Raw genomic sequence first — 26,118 nt, 5'->3', positions numbered from 1 at the left:
TACTTGCATGATGAATGTATTTCAGAAATTTGAATGAAAAGCATCATTATTCTTTCTATATATTAAAGTTTGTTCATTTGAAACCATATAAACATTTCAGATTAAAATTTTAATGTAAGTTGTTTATACTATACTTGTTTTATGGGAATGTCTTAGATATTGATAGGCGTTTTAAACTTTAATAGGAACTCTCTGATAATTCATATTATTTACTTGTCTAACCTGTTACATGGTTAGCTGGTTGATTATGTAGAGAGTTCTTAATTTTAAAAGAACAGGCAAGACAAAGTGCTGCCAAAGAAATTTGCAAAGGTCCCATAGAGGGGGAAAAATAGAAAACAAAGAGAATAGTAATATTTATATTTATTTACCTTATTGCTCTGCCCCAACTTCCATTTTTCAGTTCCAAGTATTAAGTTGAATACTTGGGGAATTTTTTTTTCTATATTTTTATTGGACTTATAAAAAATTTAGATTTGCCGCACTTAATGAGTTTTCTTTCTTTCTTCCTTTTTTTTAAAAAAACTTTTTAATATGTAAAAGCACATATCAGAACTAATTTTTCCCACATGAAATGGGCCTTTCCAGTGCTTATTTATATTTACAGGATGGTTTAATACAGCAGTGTGGTGAGACAATGAAGGAAACAATTAATGTGAAAACTGTATGTGGCTATTACACATCAGCAGGGACCTATGGATTAGATTCTGTAAAGAAAAAGTGAGTTTACTTTTCTTGTTTTTCTTCCCATTCCACTTCTGGGAATTTGGTTGCTTTGATTTCTTAAGAGAATGTATGTAGAATTATAAGAAAATAAAAGAATTAAGAAAAGAAAAAAGACTAGGGGGTTAGAATCTTATTATTTTAAAAGTCCCTTTTTCTTTTGAACTAATTAGTAAATTCCTCAAGAGTGTTGTCTTTTTAAGTGACCATGGGTGGGTTATACAAGCTTATAAAAACTATGGTCACTCTTCACATTTTCTATTAAAATTATTTAAGGAGTAGGTTTAATAGATATTTTATCAGTACAACTATTGGCAATTTTTTTTATAACTCTTGAGAATTGCAGAACTCGTTTTGAGATCTTAAAGATATGTGCAAGCCCCATCATAAACTATTTAACACAAACCTGAAATGGTATTTTTTCTTAAGTAGAAATGTTTTTCTTAAGTAGAAATGCTATAATATCAAGGAAATATTTCCTTAATAACTACTGACAAAAGCAATACTAAATTTCATATTGTTAAACTAAAAATTTTGAGCATGTCCTAGCAAGATTAATATTCTGTTTTTATCTTAATTGTAAGACCTACTTGGTTAATTATAAATATATATAATGTAATAATTAAGTATTTTAATTTCAGGTGCCTTGAGTGGCTTCTAAACAATTTGATGACTCACCAGAATGTTGAGCTTTTTAAAGAACTCAGGTATTTGAATTTTAAATACTTTGTAATTAATATCCTAGAATAATGTTTTTCATTTGTTAAAGTATGCAAGTTGTTTTTGTAGAACACAAAACATATTTTTACATCCATGAACTGAAAAAATGCTACACAAATTTCTTTTCTTTATAAAATGATGATACTGTGTCTATTTTGTTTAACCAATTTTAACAGAAAAATGTGTTGCTACTATAAGAATATAGAGAAGTTTCAGTGTTACTTCTGTCAGGCTCTGGAAGAATTAAAAGTTTCTTATATTTCTTAAACTGTATTTGAGAAATTATATCTGATATAAAATTTTTGCTAAGCCTAATTAAATTAAATTCACAATTAGGTTGCTTTTGAAATTGTTTGTTTATTATCCCCCCTTCTCTTCCCTTTCCTTCCTTCAAAAAATACTTTCTGAATGTCCATTATATATTAAAGGTATTCTTTTAAGAGCTATGAGGGATGCGGAAGTGATTATGTCCTTGTTTCTAATGTCAGGGAGCTTTTTTGTAATAGTGAGGTTAAGATATATGATGGGGCTGAGAAATTCAGGGTGGAAATGAACTTTTAAACGATTTAGGTTACAAATGTCAGGAATATGTGATATTCTGGAGGAAATGGTGTAAAACCAAAGACAGCATTGTTTAGCTTCCTGAGATACCAATTTTGTTGGTTTGGGGGGTGATCTGGGGGGACAGGTGAAAAAAAAATTTTAAATACATTATGGAATAAGGGAAGTTCAAATATCTTTTTAAATTTTCATTTTAAAACATAGTTTATAATTTTGTTGTTGTTTAATGGCTAGATTTTTTTCCCTGTCAGTGTGAAAAAAAGATAATGTACTTTGTGAATTACTAGTATTACTGTATTTTTATTACTAGTACTATTGTATTCAGATAGATTATTAACCAAGATAGGTCTTGGGCAAAAGACTGTTATAGTTTTTAATTCCATTTTTGTTTGATAAAAACAGTTTTTCATTCTACCAGCATCCTTCAGTCTGTGTGTGAAGATTAAGCTCACGCTTCTGTTTCATCTTTTTCAGTATAAACATTATGAAACAGCTTATTGGTTCATCTAACTTATTTGTGATGCAAGTGGAGATGGACGTCTATACAGCTCTTAAAAAGGTATTCACATAATATGATATACACAAGGATATCCCCTCAGCCTTGCTCATTATAGTGAATACCTGGCAATAGCTGGTATCCAGTGATAAAGGGATGGTTATGAATGCATGAAAAAGAACAGAAGCTACAAATGTTCCTTGACTTGTGATGGGGTTACATCCTGATAAACAAACTTAACATAAGTTGAAAATATCATTGTCAAAAATGCATTTAATACAACTAACTCAATGAACATCATAGCTTAGACTCATCTACTTAAACATGCTCACATCGCATACAGTTATACAAAAATCATCTAATACAAATCCTATCGTAAAATAATAAGTGTTGCATAATTCACATAATTTATTAAATACTGCACTGAAAGTGAAAAAGTCATGGTTTTATGGGTACACTTTGTACCATCATTAAGTTGAAGAATCTTAAATCAACCATTGTAAGTTGGAACTATTTGCTAAAATGTTAAAAAGTATATTTAGGGATTTCATGAGTGATAACTTTATTTTTTGTTCTTTTCTATCTTAGGAGTACTTTTTGTTTTTTCCCAGAATTTTTTCAACCATAAACATGTTTTTGTTATATCTTTACATAATCAGAAATGTTTCATGTAAAAAGATGTTATCTTAGAATTTAAATGTTTTATATGGTTTTCAGGAATGTTTTCAAAGTTGAGCTTTAGTAGAATTCAAGATTTTATGATGAAATTTTCACAAATAATTTTTCTAGTAAAAGGTGAAATTATTCTTCTAGAGGCCTACCTATAATTCATCCTTTTGAAAGGTTTCAACATGTTTTAATCTAATTTTCATAGTTCTGAAGAAATAAATCAGCTATTATTCTTTTACTACAGATGGTGAGACTCAGAATTCTTATAATGACTAAGTGGCAAAGGCCAGGTATTATGAGTTCTGGCTCACTGCTCCCTTCCAATTACATAATTTTGCCTTTAGCCTTTTGTCCCTGACTTGGAGCACTGTCTACATGTAACATAGTTGTGAAATTTGGGATTGAGATGCCTTCTGGGTTATATGATTAGGATTGTTTATCTCTATGGCAGAGGTGGGATTCCATTACTGTTTTTCTTAAGGAAGTTTAGTGTGTGGGTTATTCATAAAGTTATAGAAGGTCCATTTCTATCTCTAAACTAAGATAGTATTAATTCTTTCGTACCATTACTATTACTGCTTTTATGCTAGTAATGATAAATGCTAACACTTAACGTGGTATCATCTCCATTAGTCCCCATTCTATTAATTCTTTTAATATCCTATAAGGTGGACACATTATCATGCTCATTTTGCAGTTGAAGAAATTAAGGCCCAGAAAAAAATAGGCAATTTGTTGAGCTATTAAGTAGCATATCTAGGATATAAAAGTCCATACTCTTAACTACTCTGGATACTGTTTCAACAGCAATAAGATAATCCTTTTTCCCGTGCTTAATTTTATTTATTTATTAATGGGATGGGCTCTCACTATGTTGTGTAAACTGGTTTCAAACTTCTGGACTGAAGCAATCTTCCTGCCTTTGCTTCCCAAGTAGCTAGGACTACAGGCATGTGCCAATGTACCTGACTTTGATTCTTTATCCTTACATAGTATTTAGTGAAATTGACTTGTTAATTAATGAATAAGTTAGCATAAAGTTGATAATATGCATAAAATAAGATTATTTAACACATTAATCTAAGTTGAATCCATGACCATAAATTTTAGGGATTAGCTTACTTCTTGACACAAGCACATTTGGCTTTTATCATTGGACTATGATTAATGCCATGATGAATTTAAAGCTGGTAAAGATGTCATATAATAGTTATACTTTTTGTCTTTTGCTTATAAAAGAGTAAATTTAAAATTTTAAGGTGTTATGTTTAAAGGTGGGAGCAGTTTGAAAACATAATCACAAAATGATGTAGTCAAATGTTTTTTCTTTTTTTTTAAACTCAGTGGATGTTCCTTCAACTTGTGCCTTCTTGGAATGGATCCTTAAAACAGCTTTTGACAGAAACAGATGTCTGGTTTTCTAAGCGGAGAAAAGGTATGCCTAAAATTTAAAGAACTTATCTTTATTTTAATGGAATTTATTAAAACTGGGCCCTCACTTGTTTATAGACTTAATTTTAGATCTGGAGAGAACCTTAGCAATTATCTAATTTAGTCTCTTAGTTACAATGAGAAAATTGAGGTTAGATTAAGAAAAATGCTTTACCTATGGTTATGCCTAAAACTGTTCTTTCTCCCATTGTCTCACCAACAGGTCATGGTTATCGAATTCATTCTTTAGTTTAATCACATTGAATTTTTCATAACCGATTATCCTATCTATTGGCAACAATTCTAAAACATGAGAGGCTATGGACAGGCTTCTGTGTGTGTAAATTCCGAATTGGCTAGGTACATGTGTGCTATCTGCATTTTTGGAAAGGGGGAGCTTCTGTATCTTTTATCAGATTTTCTTAGGGAAATTAATCCAAAATTGATTCAGATCAACTGCTAAAAAGGTCTAATATGGGTAGAAGGAAGTATATAATGTATTTATTTTTTAGTTTGCTAAAATAAATCTAGGATAAAACTTCTAATGGCCCCCAGGTACAAAAAAAGTAGATAAATAATAATCCTTTGTTCTTCATTTTCTTAGCATACTATCATTTTTGGTCATGTATGGCCATCTTTTTGAGGTATTTTTAATAATATATTGAACCTCCATGAACTAATTTTAATTTTCTCCCTGTAGAGTGTACTTCAGTGTCCTTTTGTTTTTCTCCTATTAAGTCCCTCTTACTTTCCCCAACCACTACATTGAATTTTGTGTTTATTTTTCTTTTGCTTTAAACAAAATTTTGCCACTTTATGCATATATCTCTTGAGCTATTAAGTGGCAGCAGATCTAGGAAGTAAAAGTGCAAGTCTTTACATATATGAATATATGTCTTAACATAGTGGTGTGCTAATGAGCTGACTCACTGAAAAACCAATCCCTGATTTGTAGCAAAGTTTTCCATGGCCAAAATTCTCTTCACATGGCTGATTTCTAGCTACCAACATGACATCACTGAATGCAGAGTTGGAAAGAGAGGCACACAGTTCATATGAGCTAACATGAGCCAGCTGCAGCGTACTACTGGACAATATATCATTTTGTTTTAGTTGTTATGAAACTACTTCATATTGTGTCTTAATTTTCATTTCCTTGTTAACTAAAGAGATTAAATGGCTTGTATATGTTATATTAGTCATGTTTTTCCTTTTCTATGAAATTATGAAATGTATGAGTCTTTTTCCTTTTTTTTTGACATAATACATTTATTTTGTTTATTTAGTTTTTTTATGTGGTGCTGGGGATGAAACCCGGTGGCCTCATGCATGTTACGCAAGTGCTCTACCACTGAGCCACAACCCCAGCCCATGATTTGTAGGTAATCTGTATGTATTTTTTTTTAATATTTATTTTTCAGTTCCAGGTGTACACAATATCTTTATTTTACATTTATGTGGTGCTGAGGATCGAACCCAAGGCCCCGCACATTCTAGGCAAGCACTCTACCACTGAGCCACAATCCCATCCCCTTCTTTATGTGTTATTGATAACCGATCATTTGTCATAAATTCATTTTACATTTATCTTCCAACTTGTAGATTATCCTTCTGCTTTCTTAAAGATGTCTTTTGATGAATAGAAGTTTGTTTTTTTTGGAGGGGAGGTACCATTTAAACTAGGGATAATTTACCACTGAGCTATATCCCCCGCTCTTTTTTTTTTAATTCAAAGTATAGTTACTTTAATAGGTTTACCTTATTTCTATTCTGAATTGACTAATTGCATTTGGATTTTTAAAAAATTTATTCTAATTTGTTATATATGAGAACAAAATGTAATTTCAATTCATATTACACAAATATAGAACAATTTTTCATGTCTCTGGTTGTACACAAAGTAGAGTTACACCTTTCATGTTTTCATACATGTACTTAGGGTATGATGTATGTCTCATTCCATCGTCCTTCCTACCCCCATGCCTCCCTCCCCTTTGCCCTATCTGAAGTTCTTATATTCCTCCCACACTGCCCCCCAATCCCCAGTATGAATCAGCCTCCTTATATCAGAGAAAAAATTCGGCACTTGGTTTTTTGGGATTGACTTAACTTCAGTTCATTATATTCTCCGGCTCCATCCATTTACCTGCAAATGCCATGATTTTATTCTCTTAATTTTTAATTTTTTATTATTAATTTTTTAATAATTTTTAATTATTAGGTCAGGTCTGAGTTGCTTAGGAACTTGCTAAATTGCTGAGGCTGACCTTAAACTTGCAATCCTTCTTTCTCAGACTCCCAAACTGCTGGGATTACAGATGTGCTCCACTATGCCTGGCAAATGTTTCTTTTTTTTTTGGAGTACTGGGGATTGCTTGGCACTTGCTATGCAAGCACTCTACTACTGAACTATATCCCTAGCCCTGAATAGAAGTTCTTAATTTTAAAGTGTGGTGTTCTTTTGTCTTATTTAAATAAATTTTATAGAATTATTTTATGTAGTCAAATTTCCTAGCTCAAAGCCAGATAAATTATTCAAGCTACTGAACTAAAAATGTATGAAAGACCATATCAATAAATTCTAATGATTTACTTGAAGAACAAAATATTAAGTTTATATATTAAATTATATTTCAGTGTTACCTTGTGGCAATTAAGGGAGGATTAGAAAAATTATAGAGGAGGAAAGTATAGGAAAGAATTTAAATCAAACACAGAATCTGGAGGTGGAGAAGTTAGAAGGACAAAAGGACTTCATAGAAACAGTAGTTAATAGGTAAATGTTGCTATAACTTCATGCTCATTTGTGCTCCTGATTAATCAAACACAACAACCCATCAATAAGAGAAACTAATCTCCAGCCCACCTGGCAGAAATCAGAATAGGAAACTATGGTCCATTTCTGTTTTTCCCACCCCAGAATCTTCATTCCAGTCACAATGTGTAACAGTATACAATATAGAATTTTCAGAGAGATATTTATTGCATAAAGGAAAATATATGTCTAATGCCATTGTTTTTCTGTGAGGTTTTTATAAAAGTCATTTCAAACAGTTTTCAAAATTAGAAAACATACTTAGGAAATAGAGAAAAATCACTTGTCCTTTTGCCCATTATAGATTGATATATCTCTTTTAAGTTTTATTTGACTTTCCAGATATATGTGGATCAAGATGAAAAGAAACAACAGAAATTTTGGAAAATTTGTATACAGTTACACCTCAGTATTGCTATTGAATTTGAATGATACAATTAATATAGTGACATGTTGGCCAGCAAGAAATTTTTATTTCTTGTTTATTTTTTGTTTCCATGAATTAATTTTGGGGGCTTTAGAGTTTATAGTGCAACAGGGGGTAAAGGCTTGAGAAAGTACTTAAGGTTTGACTAACTCTCCAGAATTACTTCCCAAGGACTGAACACTCCAGTGAAACTCGAGCCCAGAAGCTTCAATTGAGGGTCTTTCACAGATACTCCGGACACAGAACACCTTTTGGGAGTATTCTAATATGTCTCAGCAAAAATAAGACACTGTCATCACAGATTTGCAACACATGGGTAGTAATAATTTATTACTAAAATAAGCAAATAAGCCTATAACCTTGAAGGAAAGGCTCCATGGAATAATTACCAGACTTTTATGAGACAGATTAGATTTTTATAACTTGCTTATGTGTCAGAGTAACTGTAAAAACATTAATGATATTCTTAATACATCCCATGAAATTGCACAGTTAATTCAGCATATGAACTAGAACTGTTTTCATTATAGAAAAAGGCAGAGAAATAAATCCAGTCACACACCTATTGTGTAAATAATCAACGTTAACTATTAATTTTTAAAAAGTATAATACTTTCTTTTCTGCTCTGCTTGACTCTTGGTAGATGCCAAACGAATACAAAAAAACGTATGAAAAAAATTGAAAATTATGAAAATTCTTTTTATTAGATGTCTTTTCACAATTTTCAGGAAAACTATTTCAGTGCAAAATACTTTTCTAGTTCACAGAAAACTTGTGTTTCATGGCTTGAGATATAATAGTCTATAATAGCAGCTCTCATCTCTTATCTTTATCCTTATTAGAAACAAGGGTGAATGTAAGCTGGGTCTTATGCACAAATTAATTCATGTTTAATAGCAATACCTAAACATTTCCTTCACATTCGTGAAAGCACATTGAAATGCAATCAAGAGTAATTTTTTGGAATAACCTTAAATTCTCCCTAAAATTAAAAAAAAAATTATTCATGTGCTTCAGAGACTGGAATTATTTTAGTAATAAATTAATACTACCCATGTGTTGCAAATCTGTGATGACAGTGTCTTTTTTTAATTGATTTTATTTTTTTAAATACACAACAGTGGAATGTATTACAATTCTTATTACACATATGGAGCACAATTTTTCATATCTTTGTATAAAGTATGTTCATGCCAATTCATGTCTTCATACATGTACTTGTTTTATTTTTTGCATTACAATTCTTATTACACATATATACCACAATTTTTCATATCTCTGTTTGTATATAAAGTAGGTTGACACCCAATTCGAGTCTTCATACATGTACTTTGGATAATGATGTCCATCACATTCCACCATCCTTGCTAATCCCCTGCCTCCTCCCTTTCCCTCCCTTGAACAGTGTCTTGTTTTTGCTGAGAAATATTAGAAGACTCCCAAAAGGTGTTCTGTGTCCTGAGAATCTTGTGAAAGACCTTCAAGTGAAGCTTCTGGGCTTGAGTTTCACTGGAGTGTTCAGTCCTTGGGAAGTAATTCTGGAGAGTTAGTCTAACCCTAAGTACTTTTCTCAAGCCTTTACCCCCTTGTTGCACCACAAACTCTAAAGCCCCCCAAATTAATTCCCAGGCCAGCAGTCTGACTAGGACCAAAGTTAATTTCTTGGGACTTTGTCTGAATCTCCCCAAGTTTTTATCCTCACATGTTAGGTTTATAAAATTCTTAGAAACTTTGAAATAGCTAATTTGTATTTTAAGGACTGTGTATGTATGTGTGTATGTGTATCCCTGTCCACAAAGACATTTAGGGATAAAATAATAGGTTTGAAAATAATCACTTATTTTGTTTTTTTCAATAGATTTTGAAGGTACGGCATTCCTTGAAACTGAGCAAGGGAAACCATTTGTGTCAGTGTTTAGACATTTAAGGTTACAGTATATTATTAGTGATCTGGCTTCTGCAAAGATTATTGAACAAGATTCTCTAGTACCGTCAGGTAAGAGAATATGATGAATTTATGATTTTAAGTAATGTTTTTCTGATTTTAACAATAATATATATCATAGAAAAGAATAATGAACCAAATAAGAAATTAACCTAAATTCAAAAGTGGTATATATATATATATATATTTTTGCACCAGTACAATTATACCGTATAGATAATTTTCTATGTTCACATTATATATTATGGGTGTTTTCTCATATTTCATTAAATATTCTCCAGAATAGTTAAATGACTAGTGTTCTGTAATATGGATATTCTTTAATTATCAGTACACTGTTTGGGATCAGACTTTTAAAAATGACTTTTGAGCCAGGCACAGTGGTGCATGCCTGTAATCCCAGTGGCTCTGGAGGCTGAGGCAGGAGGATCAAGAGTTCAAAGCCAGCCTCAGCAAAAGTGAGGTGCTAAGCAACTCAGTGAAACCCTGTCTCTAAATAAAAGACAAAATAGGACTGGGAATGTGGCTCAGTGATTAAGTACCCCTGAATTTTAAAAAAAGACTTCAGAAGTATTTAAAATGCATAACTGCTTTTTCTATTAATACTACTTACTTAAATGTGCTTATTTTCTGTTTTTTCTTTCCATCTAAGGTTTTAAACTTCATGTTGAACCAGATATAATATCCTTGCTAATTTTAATTTCAATTTTTTGAAACCAACTACTGATTTCATTTTCAAAGTTAAATCTCTTAATGTTTCAGAAAGATTCAGTTTAGTAATACATAATGATATAAGAAATACAAATACAGCATGTATTGAACACCAGGCCCTAGCAGCGATTTAATATTAGATGCCAAAGACAATTATACCCATTTCAATTTTACTTCCTTTTAAGTCTCTTTAGAAATGAATTTTAAGGGTTAGGGATATAGCTCAGTGGTAGAGTGTGTGCCTGGCATTCACCAGGCCCTGGATTCAATCCCCAGTAATGCAAAAAAAAATCTGTTCTAAAATAGTTTAATTTAGGTGTATGTATGATGCAAGTGGATAATCCTTATATTTTTTTTGAATTCATGATGGGCACAGATATTTCTAGTCTGAAATATTTTATTCACTATAAAATAATTTAGATTTTTATTCTGGTCAAATTTCAGTCATGTTTTTCTGACTTATGGGAGAAATCTTTTTAAAAATTTTATAATACCCCATCCTACAAATATAAATCTGCAAATAGATTTTCCTGTATGTCCAAATAAAAGTTGCAGTTTTAAATGCAGTGTATAAAGTAAAGTTACATACCACAGTGCTTGTGAGGGGACAGAAATTGGTTATCTAGCTCATATTATTGAGATAAATTAGTATATGCTCTGAGTCGGAAGGCATCTCATCTTTGAAGTAAATGGAAATAATTTGACTAATCAACCTAACATTTATTGATCATTTTTCAGAAATAGTGCCAAATGTGTTAACATTAATAAAAGTTATACATTCATCAGTCTAGGGAGATTTTATATCTGTTTACCATCTTTAATATTTATTTTTTAGTTTTCGGCGGACACAACATCTTTGTTTGTATGTGGTGCTGAGGATCGAACCCGGGCCCCACGCATGCCAGGCGAGCGCACTACTGCTTGAGCCACATCCCCAGCCCTGTTTACCATCTTTAAGTCAAAAATTTAGAAATGCCACTAACCTATCTTATTACTGTTCCTCCCAAATCTTTCTATTATTTGCCCTGAATGTCTGGGTCAACTAAATCTCAGAATATTCTATCTCTTCCCTCCATTTATTTCATTCTACCAGAAGATATTTTCTCTCTGGGTAGGACTTCATCTCTCATACCCTGCTAATAAAAGCCTGATGGTCATGGTCCTAACTCTTCTGTGTTCTTTCCAAACCAGTATTGCATGTGATCTGACCCTCTGTCCTTTTTTTCCTGAATCTAGTTATTTTTCCACATTCGTTTAAGACTTGGTCACTTGATTTAATATCTTCCTGCTGCCCAGACCATAAACGATATATTTTTCCTTTCACTTACACAGCAAAATTCTGGGCAAGTTAGGAATGTGATTATTTGTTTGTTTTTTAAAATCTGTAAATATAGGACATTAGATTTTTAAATGATATGGTTCCCATTTCCTTTGTTTAAGATAAGGGAATAATCTAAATTAATTTCTTCTAATTTATATCATTTATTTGTCACTGGGAATAGAACCTAGGGGTGGTCTGCCACTGAACGACATCCCCAGCCCTTTTTAAATTTTATTTAATTTCTTAAAAGTTTGAGACAAGTTCTTGCTGAGTTGCTGAGACTGACCCCAAACTTGGCAAGCCTCCCATCTTAGCCTCCTGAGTAGATGGGATTATAGGCCAGCATCCCCATTTCTGGTGAGAGTCATAGTTTCTTGAAGGCTTTTTCAGAATCTTTCTACCCAATATTCTGTCAAAAAGGATTTTAGTATGCCCACCTGTATTCCTAGCAACTCAGGAGGCTGAGGCAAGAGAGTCACAAGTTCAACGCCAGTCTTGGCAGCTTAGCAATACACTATCTCAAAGAGGATTGGGGATATAGCTCCGTGTAGAGCACCCCTGGGTTTAATCCCCGATATATATGTAAAAAAAAAAAAGACTAGCAAACTCTGTCTAATGACTCTGCCTTCTGAAGATATGACTGCATATAAGCATATTAAAAACTGTAGGGCTGGGTTGTGGCTCAGAGGTAAAATGCTCACCTACCATGTGTGAGGCACTGGTTCAATCCTCAGCACCACATAAAAATAAGATAAAGATGTTGTGTCCACCTATAACTGAAAAAAAACTATGTAAAAGAACCTGTTTCACTTATTTTCATCTTATATTGTACCAGATTATTTTTCTGCCCTGTTGTAATAACTTAATAGTGCATTTCAGGTTGTGTTCCATTGATTTGTTTTTGGAATCCTGCTTTGTAAGACATAGGTCCTACAAGCTTTTAGCTACCAGTGACAAGATTTAAAGTTTGACTTTTCACTCTTTCAAACTGGAAAGTCAGGAGGGACAAAAATATGCACTCATGTTTTTAATTTGCTAAAATGTTTTTGGTTTTAAAGGAGATTATACATGGGCTGGGGATGTGGCTCAAGCGGTAGCGCGCTCGCCTGGCATGCGTGCGGCCCGGGTTCGATCCTCAGCACCACATACAAAAAGAGATGTTGTGTCCGCCGAAAACTAAAAAATAAATATTAAAAATTCTCTCTCTCTCTCTCTCTCTCTCTCTCTCTCTTAAAAAAATGTTAGAAAAAATAAAGGAGATTATACAAAGTTTGTCAATTTAAATGTTAAAAAACATTTTCATGCAATATCTCTCACATGATACTGAGAATATGTATGTGTAACCCTTTCATTCCAATTTTACAAATCATTCATGATAGGCCATAGACACAACTCATTAGTAAAATTATCATTTTAATGGATAGGAACCAGCATTTTACAGTAAAACAAAATTTAAAAATCCAAATGAATTGCAGATATATATGTGTGTGTACTGAGTCACATAAAATTCGTCATGAGTTTACCTAGGAAGATAAATTGGCATAAACATTTAGCAGTTAGTTATGCCTTTTAATAATAGCAAGAATATTATTTGGGGGCACTGAAACATTGAAAAATGTGTTTACACCGTGTTTTAAGGAAGCATACAGTAAATCATTGGAACTCATCTGGATCCCACCCCCCTCACCCCATAACCCACAGTGCTAGAGATCAAACACAGAGCCTCATACATGCGAAGCAAACACTATACCACTGAGCTACAACCCCTGCCCTGGATACCTTCATTAAGTACAGACTTAGAAAGTGAAAATCCAGATTTTAATTGCACTGGTGTTTCTCCCCTCCTTAAGGTAAAAATTAAGAACTTGAAAGAAAAATAGTCCTTCTTTTCCTCTCTTCCAACCCCAACCCCCCTTTTCCCATTTGTGGTCCTAGGGGTCAAACTCGGGGACCCTGCACATTCTAGGCAAGTACTCCACCACTGAGCTATATACACTCAGCCTACAAAAACAACTCTCTGGTTTGGGGAATAAAATAGCAAAAAGATAAATATAGTGCTAAGCAATTCTACTTTTATTTTATTTTTTAAACCTTTTTTTCAGTTGTAAATGGACACAATACCTTTATTTTATTTATTTTTATGTGGTAGTAAGGATCGAACCTAGAGCCTCACACATGTGAGGCAAGTGCTCTACTGCTGAGCCACAACCCCAGCCCCATTAATCTATATTTTTATCTAATTAACTAAAATTTCAACTTGTCCAGAATTATAAAAAAAAAAGAAATTACATGCTTATTATTAAAGAAAATCTCGGGTTGGGGTTGTGGCTCAGCGGTAGAGCACTCGCCTAGCACGTGCAAGGTGCTGGATTCGATCCTCAACATCACATAAAACTAAATAAAAAAAAATAAAGGTATTGTGTCCAACTACAACTAAAAAAAATGTTTTTTAAAAAAAGAAAATCTCTAGTTATAAATTTAATAATAATTAGAATAAGCTAAAGTCTTGTGTGTATGTGAAAGAGAGTGTGTGAGTGTGTGACTAAGGATTGAATCCAGGGCCTTATGCACTGAGCTACATTCCCAACCTTTTTTATTCTTTATTTGGAGTCAGGATCTCCCTAAATTTCCCAGACTGGCCTAGAACTTTTGATCCTCTTGCCTCAGCCTCCCAAGTCACTGGGATTACAAGGGTATACCACTATGCCTGGCAAAATGTTTTATTTTTAATGATAGTTATATAAATCTAATATTCCAAAATTATTTTTTAAGTAATCATTTTTCACTTGCTAATTTAATGGTGGCTTATTTTAAAAAAAAGAGTTAATTTTTATTTTTTGGTAATTTAATAAAGGAAAAATTCATTATTCAGTTTTCTGTTAAAACTTTTGTAAAACAAAGTATTGTTTTAGAAATTATTCTCACAAATGAAAATTAACATAAGCTGTGAAAAGGAAACTTTTTAAACTATTAAATGCAAGAATTAATAACTTCTAATTAATAACTTTTAACTAAGGATTTAAATTCTAATTTAAGTGTATGTAATCTAAGTAGAATCTAGACTGAGGCAAATTTGGATGAACTTTACCACTTAGAAGATCATTAAGCCATATTGTTACTGCACATTTGTAAAATCTAAGATACTTGCTTTTTAAATTACTATTTTAAAATTTAGAAATAATAACAATTCTATCAACTATTTAACATGTTTAAATCCTGTATGTCCTTCCATTTTTATTTATTTTTAATTAATTAATTAATGTTTATGCTTTAGAATGGCTATCTTCTGTATATAAGCAGCAGTGGCTTGCTATGCTCCGGGCAGAACAAGACAGTGAAGTGGGGTAAGTATATTTCATTTTATTATTGTTCATTAAAAAAAATAATAATAAACCTTTTAACCAAGTATGCTAGCATACACTTGTAATCCCAGGAACTCGGGAGGCTGAGGCAGAAGGATCACAAGTTCACAGCCAACCTGGGTAAAACTTAGTGAAGACCCTGTGTCAAAATAAAAATAAGAAAAGTCTGGGGTATAGCTCAGTGGTAGAGTACCCTGGGTTTAATCGCATGTACACAAAAGTTGGATAGATAGGTAGGTAGGTGGGCAGTTAGATAGAGGAAGGGGGGAAGAATGGTGGAAAGAAGAAGGGAGGAAGGGAAGAAGGGAAGAAAGGGAGAAGGGGAAGAGAGGAAGAGGAGAAGGAAGGAAGGAGAGAAAGAAGGAAAATAAATAAATTGAGCTGATGATGTAGTTCAGTGATAGAGCCATTCTGGGTTCAATTTCCAGTACCGTAAAACCATTTTGGGTTTTTTTTGTGTGTGTGCTGGAGATCAAACCCAGAGCCTCTTGCATGCTAGGCAAGCACTCTACCACTGACCTATATCCCTAGTCCAAAAATAATATTTTCTTTTTGCTTTGAATTTTTAAATTTTTCATTATATTGAAAAATCATTGCTGTATTGAAGTAGAGAAAAGATATGTAATCAACTTTTATTCTTATATACATTATCAGTCTTTTACAAATTTCCAGTCAGTTAAAATAGTAAATAGAGTGTTTGAATTGTCACTTGTTATGTTAGTAAAATTGAATAATTCATATATTTTTTCACCTATTATGATTTCCTTTTAACATTGAAATATTACTTGGAATGATGCTTTCATAAGTTTATTTTTCATACTTATCTATAGATAAAGCTGATTTTCATATTTGTGGTAGTATTATCAACTTCTGATTAATAAAAAGGTTTTGAAGATCTTTGAGTCTAAAATGAATTAAATCTATCTGGTTACAGGTGTTTCCCCCAAAACTTCTGACCCCCTACAGAATATTTATGCACTTTCTTCATTTTAAGGGAAAGAAAATAACCTTTTCTTTAAATTTGTAGTGCTTTGCAGTTCACAGAAGTACTTGCACATTTATTGTGTGTTCCTTATGCTAGCTCCTTGAAATAGTGTGAAAGACTTTCACCTGTAAGTATATAGAAGAGGCCTCAAGAAGTTTAATTTTGGGCTGGGGATGTGGCTCAAGCGGTAGCGCGCTCGCCTGGCATGCGTGCGGCCCGGGTTCGATCCTCAGCACCACATACAAACAAAGATGTTGTGTCCGCCGAAAGCTAAAAAATAAATATTTAAAAAAAAAAAAAAAAAGAAGTTTAATTTTTTTGACCCTAATATCTTTAGCCATTTTTATATACAGAAGAATTTCCTAAAATAATGGTCTATTTATAAGTTCATATCTAAACAATAAGTATGAGGTTATTATCATCCAGGGTTTTGTTGGGGTTGTTGTTTTGTTTTGATTTGGGAAAAATGGGATTATAAATAAAATAGAAACTAAATAATAACACCTCATTATTTTGTGTGTTCAGCTTTAAAATTTTGGATGTTCTTTATTTTTCAAAAAATTTCTCACTTTTATCCTTACTGAGGTTAGTAAGAGTCTTACCTAAGTGTCTGATTTTCTTGACCTCAGAAGTATGTGCATAGAGAAAGGGGTATAACTCAGTGGTAGAGCAGTTGTCTGACATGCATGAAGTTCTGAGTTTAATCTCCAGTACTGAAAAAAGAAGTATATGATTATATTGCCACTGATGATATATTCTGTTCTGTGGGTATGCAGCATCTGCCCACAGCTGCAGCATTGCTAAAGTGAGGAAGGTAGTGTATTTCCTGGATACTAGGTTATACTAGTTACATCTCCCTCCAGGGTTCTTTTTGTCCAAACTCTCTTATGTATTGCCAAGAGGGTTATTTTTCTAAAACAGAAATATAGTTGTGTTACTTCCGTGCTTAAATGTGTCCAGGACATTCAGTACTAATGGTTAAATAATTATCATTGCTCAAGATTATTGAGGCTAGATGTTGAGATGGGTCATTATGTAATTTTGTCCACTATCATGTTTGCAATATTTCATAATAAAAAGTTGAATAATAATAAAACTAACATCTGGGAATTCTACTACCTACAGGAAAAGTTGAAACTTTAATTAGCCTGGCCCCTGGCAACCTTCAACAGTCTGTCTCAGATGCCTTTAGCTTCATCCGTCCTCCTGTTCATCTTATATTCCAGCTGCACTAAATTCTTTATCTATTTATATTCTATTCTTCAGTCCCTTTTTTATATGTAGCCTACTGTTCCTTCTGCATGTATTCCTTCCCACTGTGCAGATAGGCCTCCCACCTCCACTCCAACACAAGTCCTACTAAACACAAACACTTACTCTGTCATGATATCCCCCTCTACTCTGGGCAATAAATCTGTGCCCTTGTGGTTTTAACATAGCGTCTCTTTCCACATTATTATGATCATTAATTATGTCCAATTATTTACTAGGGTGCAGTACTTGGACATGAAGAATATGTCTTATTTACATTTACTTATTATGATTATATATTACGTTCCAGTTTCTAGGCACTTTATGTGTAAACTAATGAATATAGTGTATTTTATTTGGAATACCAAAATAATAATAATGCCATTTGTTATTACAACTTAAAAGCACAAGGTTTCTCTCAGTTAACTAAAGTTTTTTAAGTAAGGAATAAACTGAAGGAAAATAGATAGTATTATACAGCTTTTTTTTCTATGACAATGATTTTGTAGAGTTATACTAAATGAAACTGGCTTATCTATAAAATAAGTGTGCTATCAAGTGATAGGTAATAATTAGGTCACATCTTATAAAAATAATAGACTTTAATTTCTTTTACTTAGCTATTAGACTTTTAAGCATTATATTTTCCTGGTAAACAGCATTTTCATATTTTTCCCCCTTTTCTCTGATTTGGCTGAGCCCTAATAAAAATAAATCTAGAAGTCAGGGCAAAAGTGAGACATTGAAGAATTTTGATTTTTTAAAAATTTTATTTAGCAAGGTAATGGACTAAATTTAATCAACAAATTCTCAATTCTTTTATTTTTATTTTTATTTTTTTTTTATTCTTTTGCAGTGCTGGGGATTGAACCCAGGGCCTCATTATGCTAGGCAAATGTTCTACCACTGAGCTATACTCCACCTCCAGCCCAATACATTCTTATTTTTATCTATACATGCCCCCCCCCCCGCAAAAATAGTGTGTGTACATATTTAAATCAAGTAGTGAGACTTTTTGTTTTATTTATTTTTAATTTTCTAATTTTTATTTTATTTATTTATTGTGATACTGAGGATTGAACCTAAGGTACACTGTCACTGAGCTTTATCCCCAGCCCTTGTTCTTTTTAACTTTTTGCAGCTCTTTTTCAATTACCAGTTACCTATTTTCTATGGAAGTTCTTGTCTTATGTATGTTTTTAGGCCTCAAGAAATCAATAAAGAAGAACTAGAGGGAAATAGCATGAGATGTGGTAGAAAGCTTGCCAAAGATGGTGAAGTAAGTATGGGTTGTGATTCTTAAATTTTTCTCATACAGATAATTGAGAAAGTGTGGTTCATTGGACTATTTTTTGTACTTTCATATGTTTTCAATTCTTCATAATAAAAACTAATAGAACAAATGTCTGGGAACTCTATAACCATAATGCACTTTGTATATCCATCATGATACCTACTATGCTTATGGAGAGCTTATTTGATAGTTCTAGTAGTATGTTGTCCTGGGCAATGAGTTTCAGCTACCATGCTCAGTGGTAAATTACACAGCCTTGCATGAGACTGTTGAACTTAAATTTGGGATCCAGATAAGAGATTTGAGAAGAGGATCCCTCAGCAATTCAGAAATCAAGATAAGGAAGTAAAATGAGCCAGGCATGGTGGCAACTACCCATAATCCCAGCTACTCGGAAGGCTGAGGCAGAGGGATCACCAAATCAAGACTAGACTGGGCAATTTAAAAAGGCCCTATCACCCCTAAAAAAGAAAAAGGGAAGTTATGTGAGAACATTACATAGTCTTAAAAGTCATTCTGTTTTTTAATTACCCTAAATCAAAGATAGTCAAACCCTTGATTGCTAACTACATTAAGAATCACCTTTTTTGAGGCTGGGGTTATAGCTCAGTGGTAGAGCGCTTGCCTAGCACATGTGAGGCACTGGGTTTGATTCTCAGCACCCCATAAAAATAAATAAATGAATGAAATAAATGTATTGTGTATTTTATTGTGTAAATGTATTTTAAGAATTATCTTTTTGCAGTGGCACATAGCTGTAAGCCTAGCAGCTTGGGAGGCTGAAGCAAGAGGATCCTGAGTTCACAGCCAGTCTCAGCAAAAGTGAGATTCTAAGCAATTCAGTGAGACTATGTCTCTAAATAAAATACAAAATAGGGCTGGGGATATGGCTCAGTGTCAAGTGCCCTTGAGTTCAATCCTCAGAATCCCCCCCAAAAAATTACCTTTTTATCTTACCATGATATATGTGTGTATGCATATTTATAAATATTTAAAATAATACTTACCTTTGCTGTATCCAACGAACTTATTTTCTATTTAATTTTTTAAAAGCTGATTGTCATTTATTAAATTGATTTTTAAAGCCTAATCATGATTTTCATTTTAAAAGAAATTTTAGCCTAATTTGTATACCCATTTGATCCCTTTTCTTCCACATTTACCCTCATTTTTTTTTTTCCTTCTCAATATTAGGGATTAAACCCAGGGCCTCAATCATGCTAGGCAAGCTCTCTACCACTGAGCTACATCCCCAGCCCTTTGTTTTGTTTGTTCATTTTATTCTGAGACACAGGGTCTTTCTAAATTGCCCAGGCTAGCCTCAAACCATGATCCTCCTGCTTCATTCCTGAGTAGCTGGAATTATAGGCATGTGCCACCACATCGAGCTTAACTTTAATTTTTAAAGTTAATTATGTTTGTATTCACAATTATGATAAATGTTCTGAGTGTGCAAGAGGAACAGTTGTCTTATTTATTCTTGTTCTTCTTTGTTGCTGCTTTCAGATTTTGTTCCTCCTTTGTCCTTCATTGGACTACAGCTCCTTTGAAGCAAATTCTTCTATTACACTACCTAAGACCCTTATTGTGGCCATCATTCATAGGCTCACTGTCATTACTTGTCACTACTGTTATTACCAGTCTTGGTGTTTTCAGTATGTCTGTTCCCTTATCTTCCCCCAGTGATCTTGTGCTTCACCCTAACATGAGGACATCCTAAGTTTTTTTTAATCAACTAACTACCACCTTCAAAATCTCTTATTTCAAGCATCCCTTTTCAGGCTTCACTTCCTCTTATCTTTCTAGCTCTCTCCCTCAAGTACCTGGACTCCAGCAATTTTTTAACCACAGTAGGATATACAATACATTGTTCTTACTGCAATAGGAAGAGAATCTGTACATCCTCTTACCAACAGTTCCACCAATTTGTAGCTGTGCACTGTGCTTTTTTTCTTTAGAGAATGGCTGAACTGTCTGCTTCTGTCCTAGTGCATCCCCTGTTCTTCTACTGAATCCCATCCCTTCTCCTCTGTTCAAAAATTTTGTTCCTACAGTAATAACTGCCTTTTCCTGCATAATCGGGTTTTCTCTTCTGTTGGCTTATTCATATTTAGCATATAACATCATCCTGCATTACCACCCATCTTAAACAATATTTTGACTCCACATTCTCCTCTAGCTACCACTCCATTTCTCTTCTCTCCCTTTTAGGCAAAACTCATTGAAAAAAGTTGCCTGTATTTGTTCACTATATTTCTTCTTTTCTGATGCCTTCTTGAATCTACTCCGTAGCACAACTTCACTGAAACTGTCATGCCAGAATCAGCAGTGATCCCACATTGCCAAATCGAGTAGTTCAAGTAATCAATGTCAGTTTTCTTCTGAAAACTCTTGTCAATATTGACATTTTTGTTCACTCACTCCTTATTGAAAGATTTTCTCGACTTCTAGGACAGCATACTCTGCTGGTTTTCTTCCTACTTCATTGGCTGCTCCTTCTAGTCTTTGCTAAATCCTTCTCTTATTCAACAAATGTTGCTTTAACTAGAGGCTCAAGTCCTTGAACTTCTCCCTACCTGTGCTCCTCATAATTGATCTCATAGAATCTCATGATGTCACAGCCTATCTGTACCCTGATGACTCCTACCTCTAAATTCATATATCCAGCTACTCAAATAGCATCTTCTTCAAATACCTAGTAGATCTCTAATATAACAATCCCAAGCAGAGCTTCTGTCTTCCATAAACCACCTCCTTCCCATATATTCTGCAGCCAGTAGATGGTCCCTCCATTAGGCCATTGCATAAGCTCCAAACTTTGGGTTCATTTTGGATTCCTCTTTCTTTCATACCACTCTCGTTTTCCATAAGAAATTTTCAAGGATTTATGCCTTAAATACATTCTTAGCATGTCTACCACTATCACTCAAGTCCATGTCACCATTCTCTCTTGCCTGGGCTATTGGAGTGGCCTCATTAGTGCTGTTTTACTCTTGCTTCCTTGACATTCAACCAAGTGATCTTTTTAAAATGTAAGTTAGATTTTGTCACTCCCTTCCCTAAATAGCCTCCATTCACCTCCCACCACAATTAGAGGAAATCTAAACTCTTTCTTACCATAGACCATTAGACCCTATCTTTTCTGGCCCTCAAATTCCTCTATGAATTCATTTCCAGTTTCTAACACTGTCAGTCACTGCCCCATCCATATAGCCTATCTTGCTGATCCTCACATACGCCAAGCATATTTTTACCCTTAGAGCTTTATACTTGCTGTTCTCACTACCTATAACACTCTTTCCCCAGGTAGCTACCTGATCTGATCCTTCACCTATCCTCCTCAGAGAGATTTTCCTGTGTACTTGTATAAATTGGCAGGCAGGCTTCTCAACTGCAAGCCCCCTCCTCTACCCTGTGACTCTTCTGACCTTCTCTTCTCTTCTAGAGCATGTGAATTGTACATCTTCCATTCTATCACACAAACATATTCACATAGTGGAATATAAGTTCTACTAGGGCAGAAACTTTATTTACTGCTATGTCTCCACTGCCTAAAGCAGTGTCTGGTATATGTACTGAGTGTGTTGGCTAAATATTGAATTAATGTTTTAATTCAGGGTGCCCATCAAACCCTTGAAGCCCTAACTTTATTTCCCTATCCCGTGGTACCTTACCTCTCTTATTAACAATTAGCTGGTAGAATAAGCAAACTTACAACCCTATGATGGTATTGAGAATAACCCAGTCATGTGTCTGTTTGATTAATTACTTGAGGTATTAGAGTGTTTTTAAAGTAAAGTGGATTTTAATGGGTTTTTGCCTCCATCTGGACTCCCAGTATGTAAGCAATATTACTTAGAATTATAGTGAAAACCTTATTATTTATGATAGAATTGCAGTATGGAGAGCATAAAGAGGCCATAGTAGGAAAGCAGCTTAAGGAATTATGGTCATAAAGGTTGCTTTTCTGACTAGGTATATGGTTCTCTGGAAAGCCTTAAGAGAAAAGCACTGACAAAAGTGCTTCCCATGAGGGAAATACCTGGAGTTAGGAGGGAAAAAAAGTAACTTTGAACTTTTTATTTTTTACTTGCTAATGTGATTAACTGAAATAAATCTTTCTTTTGTGTCTTTAGTACTGCTGGCGATGGACAGGTTTTAACTTCGGCTTTGACCTACTTGTAACTTACACCAATCGGTACATCATTTTCAAACGCAATACACTGAATCAGCCATGTAGCGGATCTGTCAGTTTACAACCTCGAAGGAGCATAGCATTTAGGTAGGATGAGATTTACCTACTCCACTCTCCTCACTACAGAGGAAATAGAAGAAATAAAATAAAACCTTGATAATTTATACCAACTTAGTAAGATACAGAATATGCAAAAGTGTTAGGAACTGGTAAGACTCCATTTCTGTGAAATATATTATTAATAATCAAAATCAAAAGAGCTAGTATATTAGAATGAATAGGCTGGAATATGAATGATAGAGGACTGATAACTTGAGTTTGAAGCTTTGTTGCTATGGCTAGTAAATAAAATATCCAAACTAGAAATATGGCAAGGTGGTTTTCTACCAATATGTCTTATATTATCCTTAACTTTCTACAAGATTTGATATATATCCAGATTTGCCTGACAGATGAACTGGCAGCCTTTTACTGGAGAGTATGCTATAGGCTAACAAATGGGGAAATAGTTAATGAACAGATTATTTCCATATTAATTATTTATTTTGGAATTAGAGATTAAACCTAGGGGCACTTCACCATTGAGCTACATCCACAGACCATTTTATTTTTTTATTTTGAGACAAGATCTTATCACTAAGTTGCTGACCATCTCACTAAGTTGCCAAGACTGGCCTTGAACTTGGGTTCCTCCTGCCTCAGCCTTCTGAGTTGCTGGACACATGTGCCCAGAGAGCAGATTGTTTTTAAATCGTATATTCATACTTATACTATATATAAAGATCACCTCAAGGTGGATCACATTTATTTGGTAAAAAGAGTTAAAACTGGGGCTAGAGAAGTAGCTCAGTGGTAGAGCACCGGCTATCACAAGGACCTGGCCTCAGAAGAAAAAAACAGGGTAAAATCTTTACAACATTTGATTAGGCAGTGGTTTCTTTGATAGGTCATCCAAAGGATGGGCAACAAAAGAAAAATAGATAAATTAGACCTCATCAAAACTGAGGACTTTTGTACATCAAAGCACACTATCAACATTGGAATGGGAGAAGATATTTGTAAACTATATGTCTGATAGGAGTTAATCAGAATGCATATAGAACAGCTTCTATATGTACATGATTAAAAAAAAAAAATTAAAAAATGAGGAAAGGGGCTGGGGATGTGGCTCAAGCGGTAGCTCGCTCGCCTGGCATGCATGCGGCCCAGGTTCGATCCTCAGCACCACATACAAATGAAGATGTTGTGTCCGCCAAAAAAAAAACTAAAAAATAAATATTAAAATTAAAAAAAAAAAAAAATGAGGAAAGGAACTGGGCACACACCTGTAATCCCAGCAGCTCGGGAGGCTGAAGTAGGAGGATCACGAGTTCAAAGCCAGCTGCTGCAACTTAGCGAGGCCTAAGCAACTCAGTGAGCCCCTATCTCTAAATAAAATGTAAAAAGGGCCGGGGATGTTACTCAGTGGTTCAGTGTCCCTGAGTTCAATCCCCTGGTACCAAAAAAAAGAGCAAAGGCAGTGGTAGAGGGCTTGCCTAGCATGTATCAGGCCCTGAGTTCAATCCCCAGGACTTGTAGGCAGGGATCATAGCACAGTAGTTGAGCATTTGCCTAGCATGTGTGAGACACTAGATTCAATTCTCAGCAATCCATATAAATAAATAAAGGTCCACTGATGAAAAAAAATATTGTAAAAAAAAGGGGGGACTTGTATAAAATTTCTCCAACGTGATAAACAAGCGGCTAAAGAGCTCATGAAAAAATGCTAAGGGAAATGCAAATCAAAACCACAATGAGATATTACTTCACCCTAAGGAGGGCTATTATTCAAAACAAAATAAGTGTTGACAACAATATAGAATAATTGGAATCCTGTGTACTATGGATGTTGCCCAGTTGTGGAGTGCTTGCCTAGCATGTGCAAAGCTCTGGGTTTAATCCCATGCTCTCCTCCCTCACCCCCCTATAAAAAAGGAAAGAAAATGTTATGATGCTTTCAAAGAATTTAAACACAGAATTACTATATGATCCAGCAGTTCCTTTTTTGCCTGTATACCCAAAAGAATTGAAATTAGAGCCTTGAACAGATACTTGTATACTCATGTTCATAGCAGCATTATTCATAGTAGCCATGTGTTCATTGACAGATTATGGCTAAAACGTGGTAACATACATATAATAAACATTATTCAGTATTTAAAAGGAAGGAAATTCTAACACATGCTAAACTTGAACAAACCTCAGAGACATAATAATAAGTGAAATAAGCATGTCACTAAAGGACAAATATTGTATGACCACTCATAGGAGGTTCTTTAAGTGGACAAATTCATAGAGACAGAAGGGGAATCTCATGAAAATAGAAGGGTAACCAGTAGAAAGGGACCAGGGAGGAGGAGAAGGAAAGAGGAAATTCTAAGAAATAATATTGACCAATTATATTATTATATGATGTGCATGTATGAATGTATAACAGTGAGTCCCATCATTCTAGTACACCAAGAAAAAATATGAGGGGGTGCACATAAAATATGTTGACAAAAAAGAAAATTCATACAGATTAAATATGGTTGCCAGGGCTGGGAAGGGGAAATAGTGAGTGTTTAATGGGTACAGAGTTTCAGCTGGAGAAGAAGAAAATGTTTCAGAGATGGGTCATAGTGATAGTTGCAGAGCATTATCAGTGTATTTAATGCCACAGGACTGCATAAAAATGATTTAAATGAACAATTTAAATCATGTGTATTTTACCATAATAAAAAGTCATTTATATCCTCTGACCTCTCCCTCCCCAAAAAAAGATTTTTGAAAAGTCATTTTCAAATTATATTTCACATATGTATACAGCATAGGTTTATAAACCCAAATGGAATCAGTTTATAGTCTGAAAAGACTTTGAAGTCTCTCATAAAATAAAAAACAGAATATGGAAGAGAAAAAAGTGAGGGAGGTTTCCTTAAATTAATCTGTGTTTAAAATATCTCCTGTTTATTTTTATTTTTTTTAATTGCAGGTTACGTTTGGCTTCTTTTGACAGTAGTGGAAAATTAATATGCAGTAGAACAACTGGCTATCAAATACTTACACTTGAAAAGGATCAGGTATGTTTGATTACTTTTCTGTTGTCATTATAATATTCATGTTTTGAATCCTTTTGAGAATAGAATTGACATTAAAGCAATATTTGATTTAAAGATTGGTTTGAAAGTTG

General features: G+C 33.8%; 1 protein-coding gene across 2 annotated transcripts in view; it reads left to right on the top strand.

The window, feature by feature from the left end:
* The window catches only part of Gmcl1 (germ cell-less 1, spermatogenesis associated), a 48,802-nt gene that overhangs the window by 11,675 nt on the left and 11,009 nt on the right, over positions 1-26,118 (top strand). For both annotated transcript variants that reach the window (XM_015479566.2, XM_048804170.1), the window contains exons 5-13: positions 608-720; positions 1,365-1,430; positions 2,479-2,563; positions 4,514-4,604; positions 9,702-9,839; positions 15,095-15,164; positions 18,622-18,697; positions 22,849-22,994; positions 25,921-26,008. In XM_015479566.2, coding sequence (XP_015335052.1) covers positions 608-720; positions 1,365-1,430; positions 2,479-2,563; positions 4,514-4,604; positions 9,702-9,839; positions 15,095-15,164; positions 18,622-18,697; positions 22,849-22,994; positions 25,921-26,008 — 873 coding nt within the window. The remainder of the gene's footprint in view (positions 1-607; positions 721-1,364; positions 1,431-2,478; positions 2,564-4,513; positions 4,605-9,701; positions 9,840-15,094; positions 15,165-18,621; positions 18,698-22,848; positions 22,995-25,920; positions 26,009-26,118) is intronic.

The sequence above is a fragment of the Marmota marmota genome, unplaced genomic scaffold (assembly GCF_001458135.2).
Source record: "Marmota marmota marmota unplaced genomic scaffold, marMar, whole genome shotgun sequence".
NCBI classification, from domain to species: Eukaryota; Metazoa; Chordata; class Mammalia; order Rodentia; family Sciuridae; genus Marmota; species Marmota marmota.
Note: the sequence above shows the minus strand (reverse complement) of the source record. Positions and strands in the feature narration are given on the sequence as shown.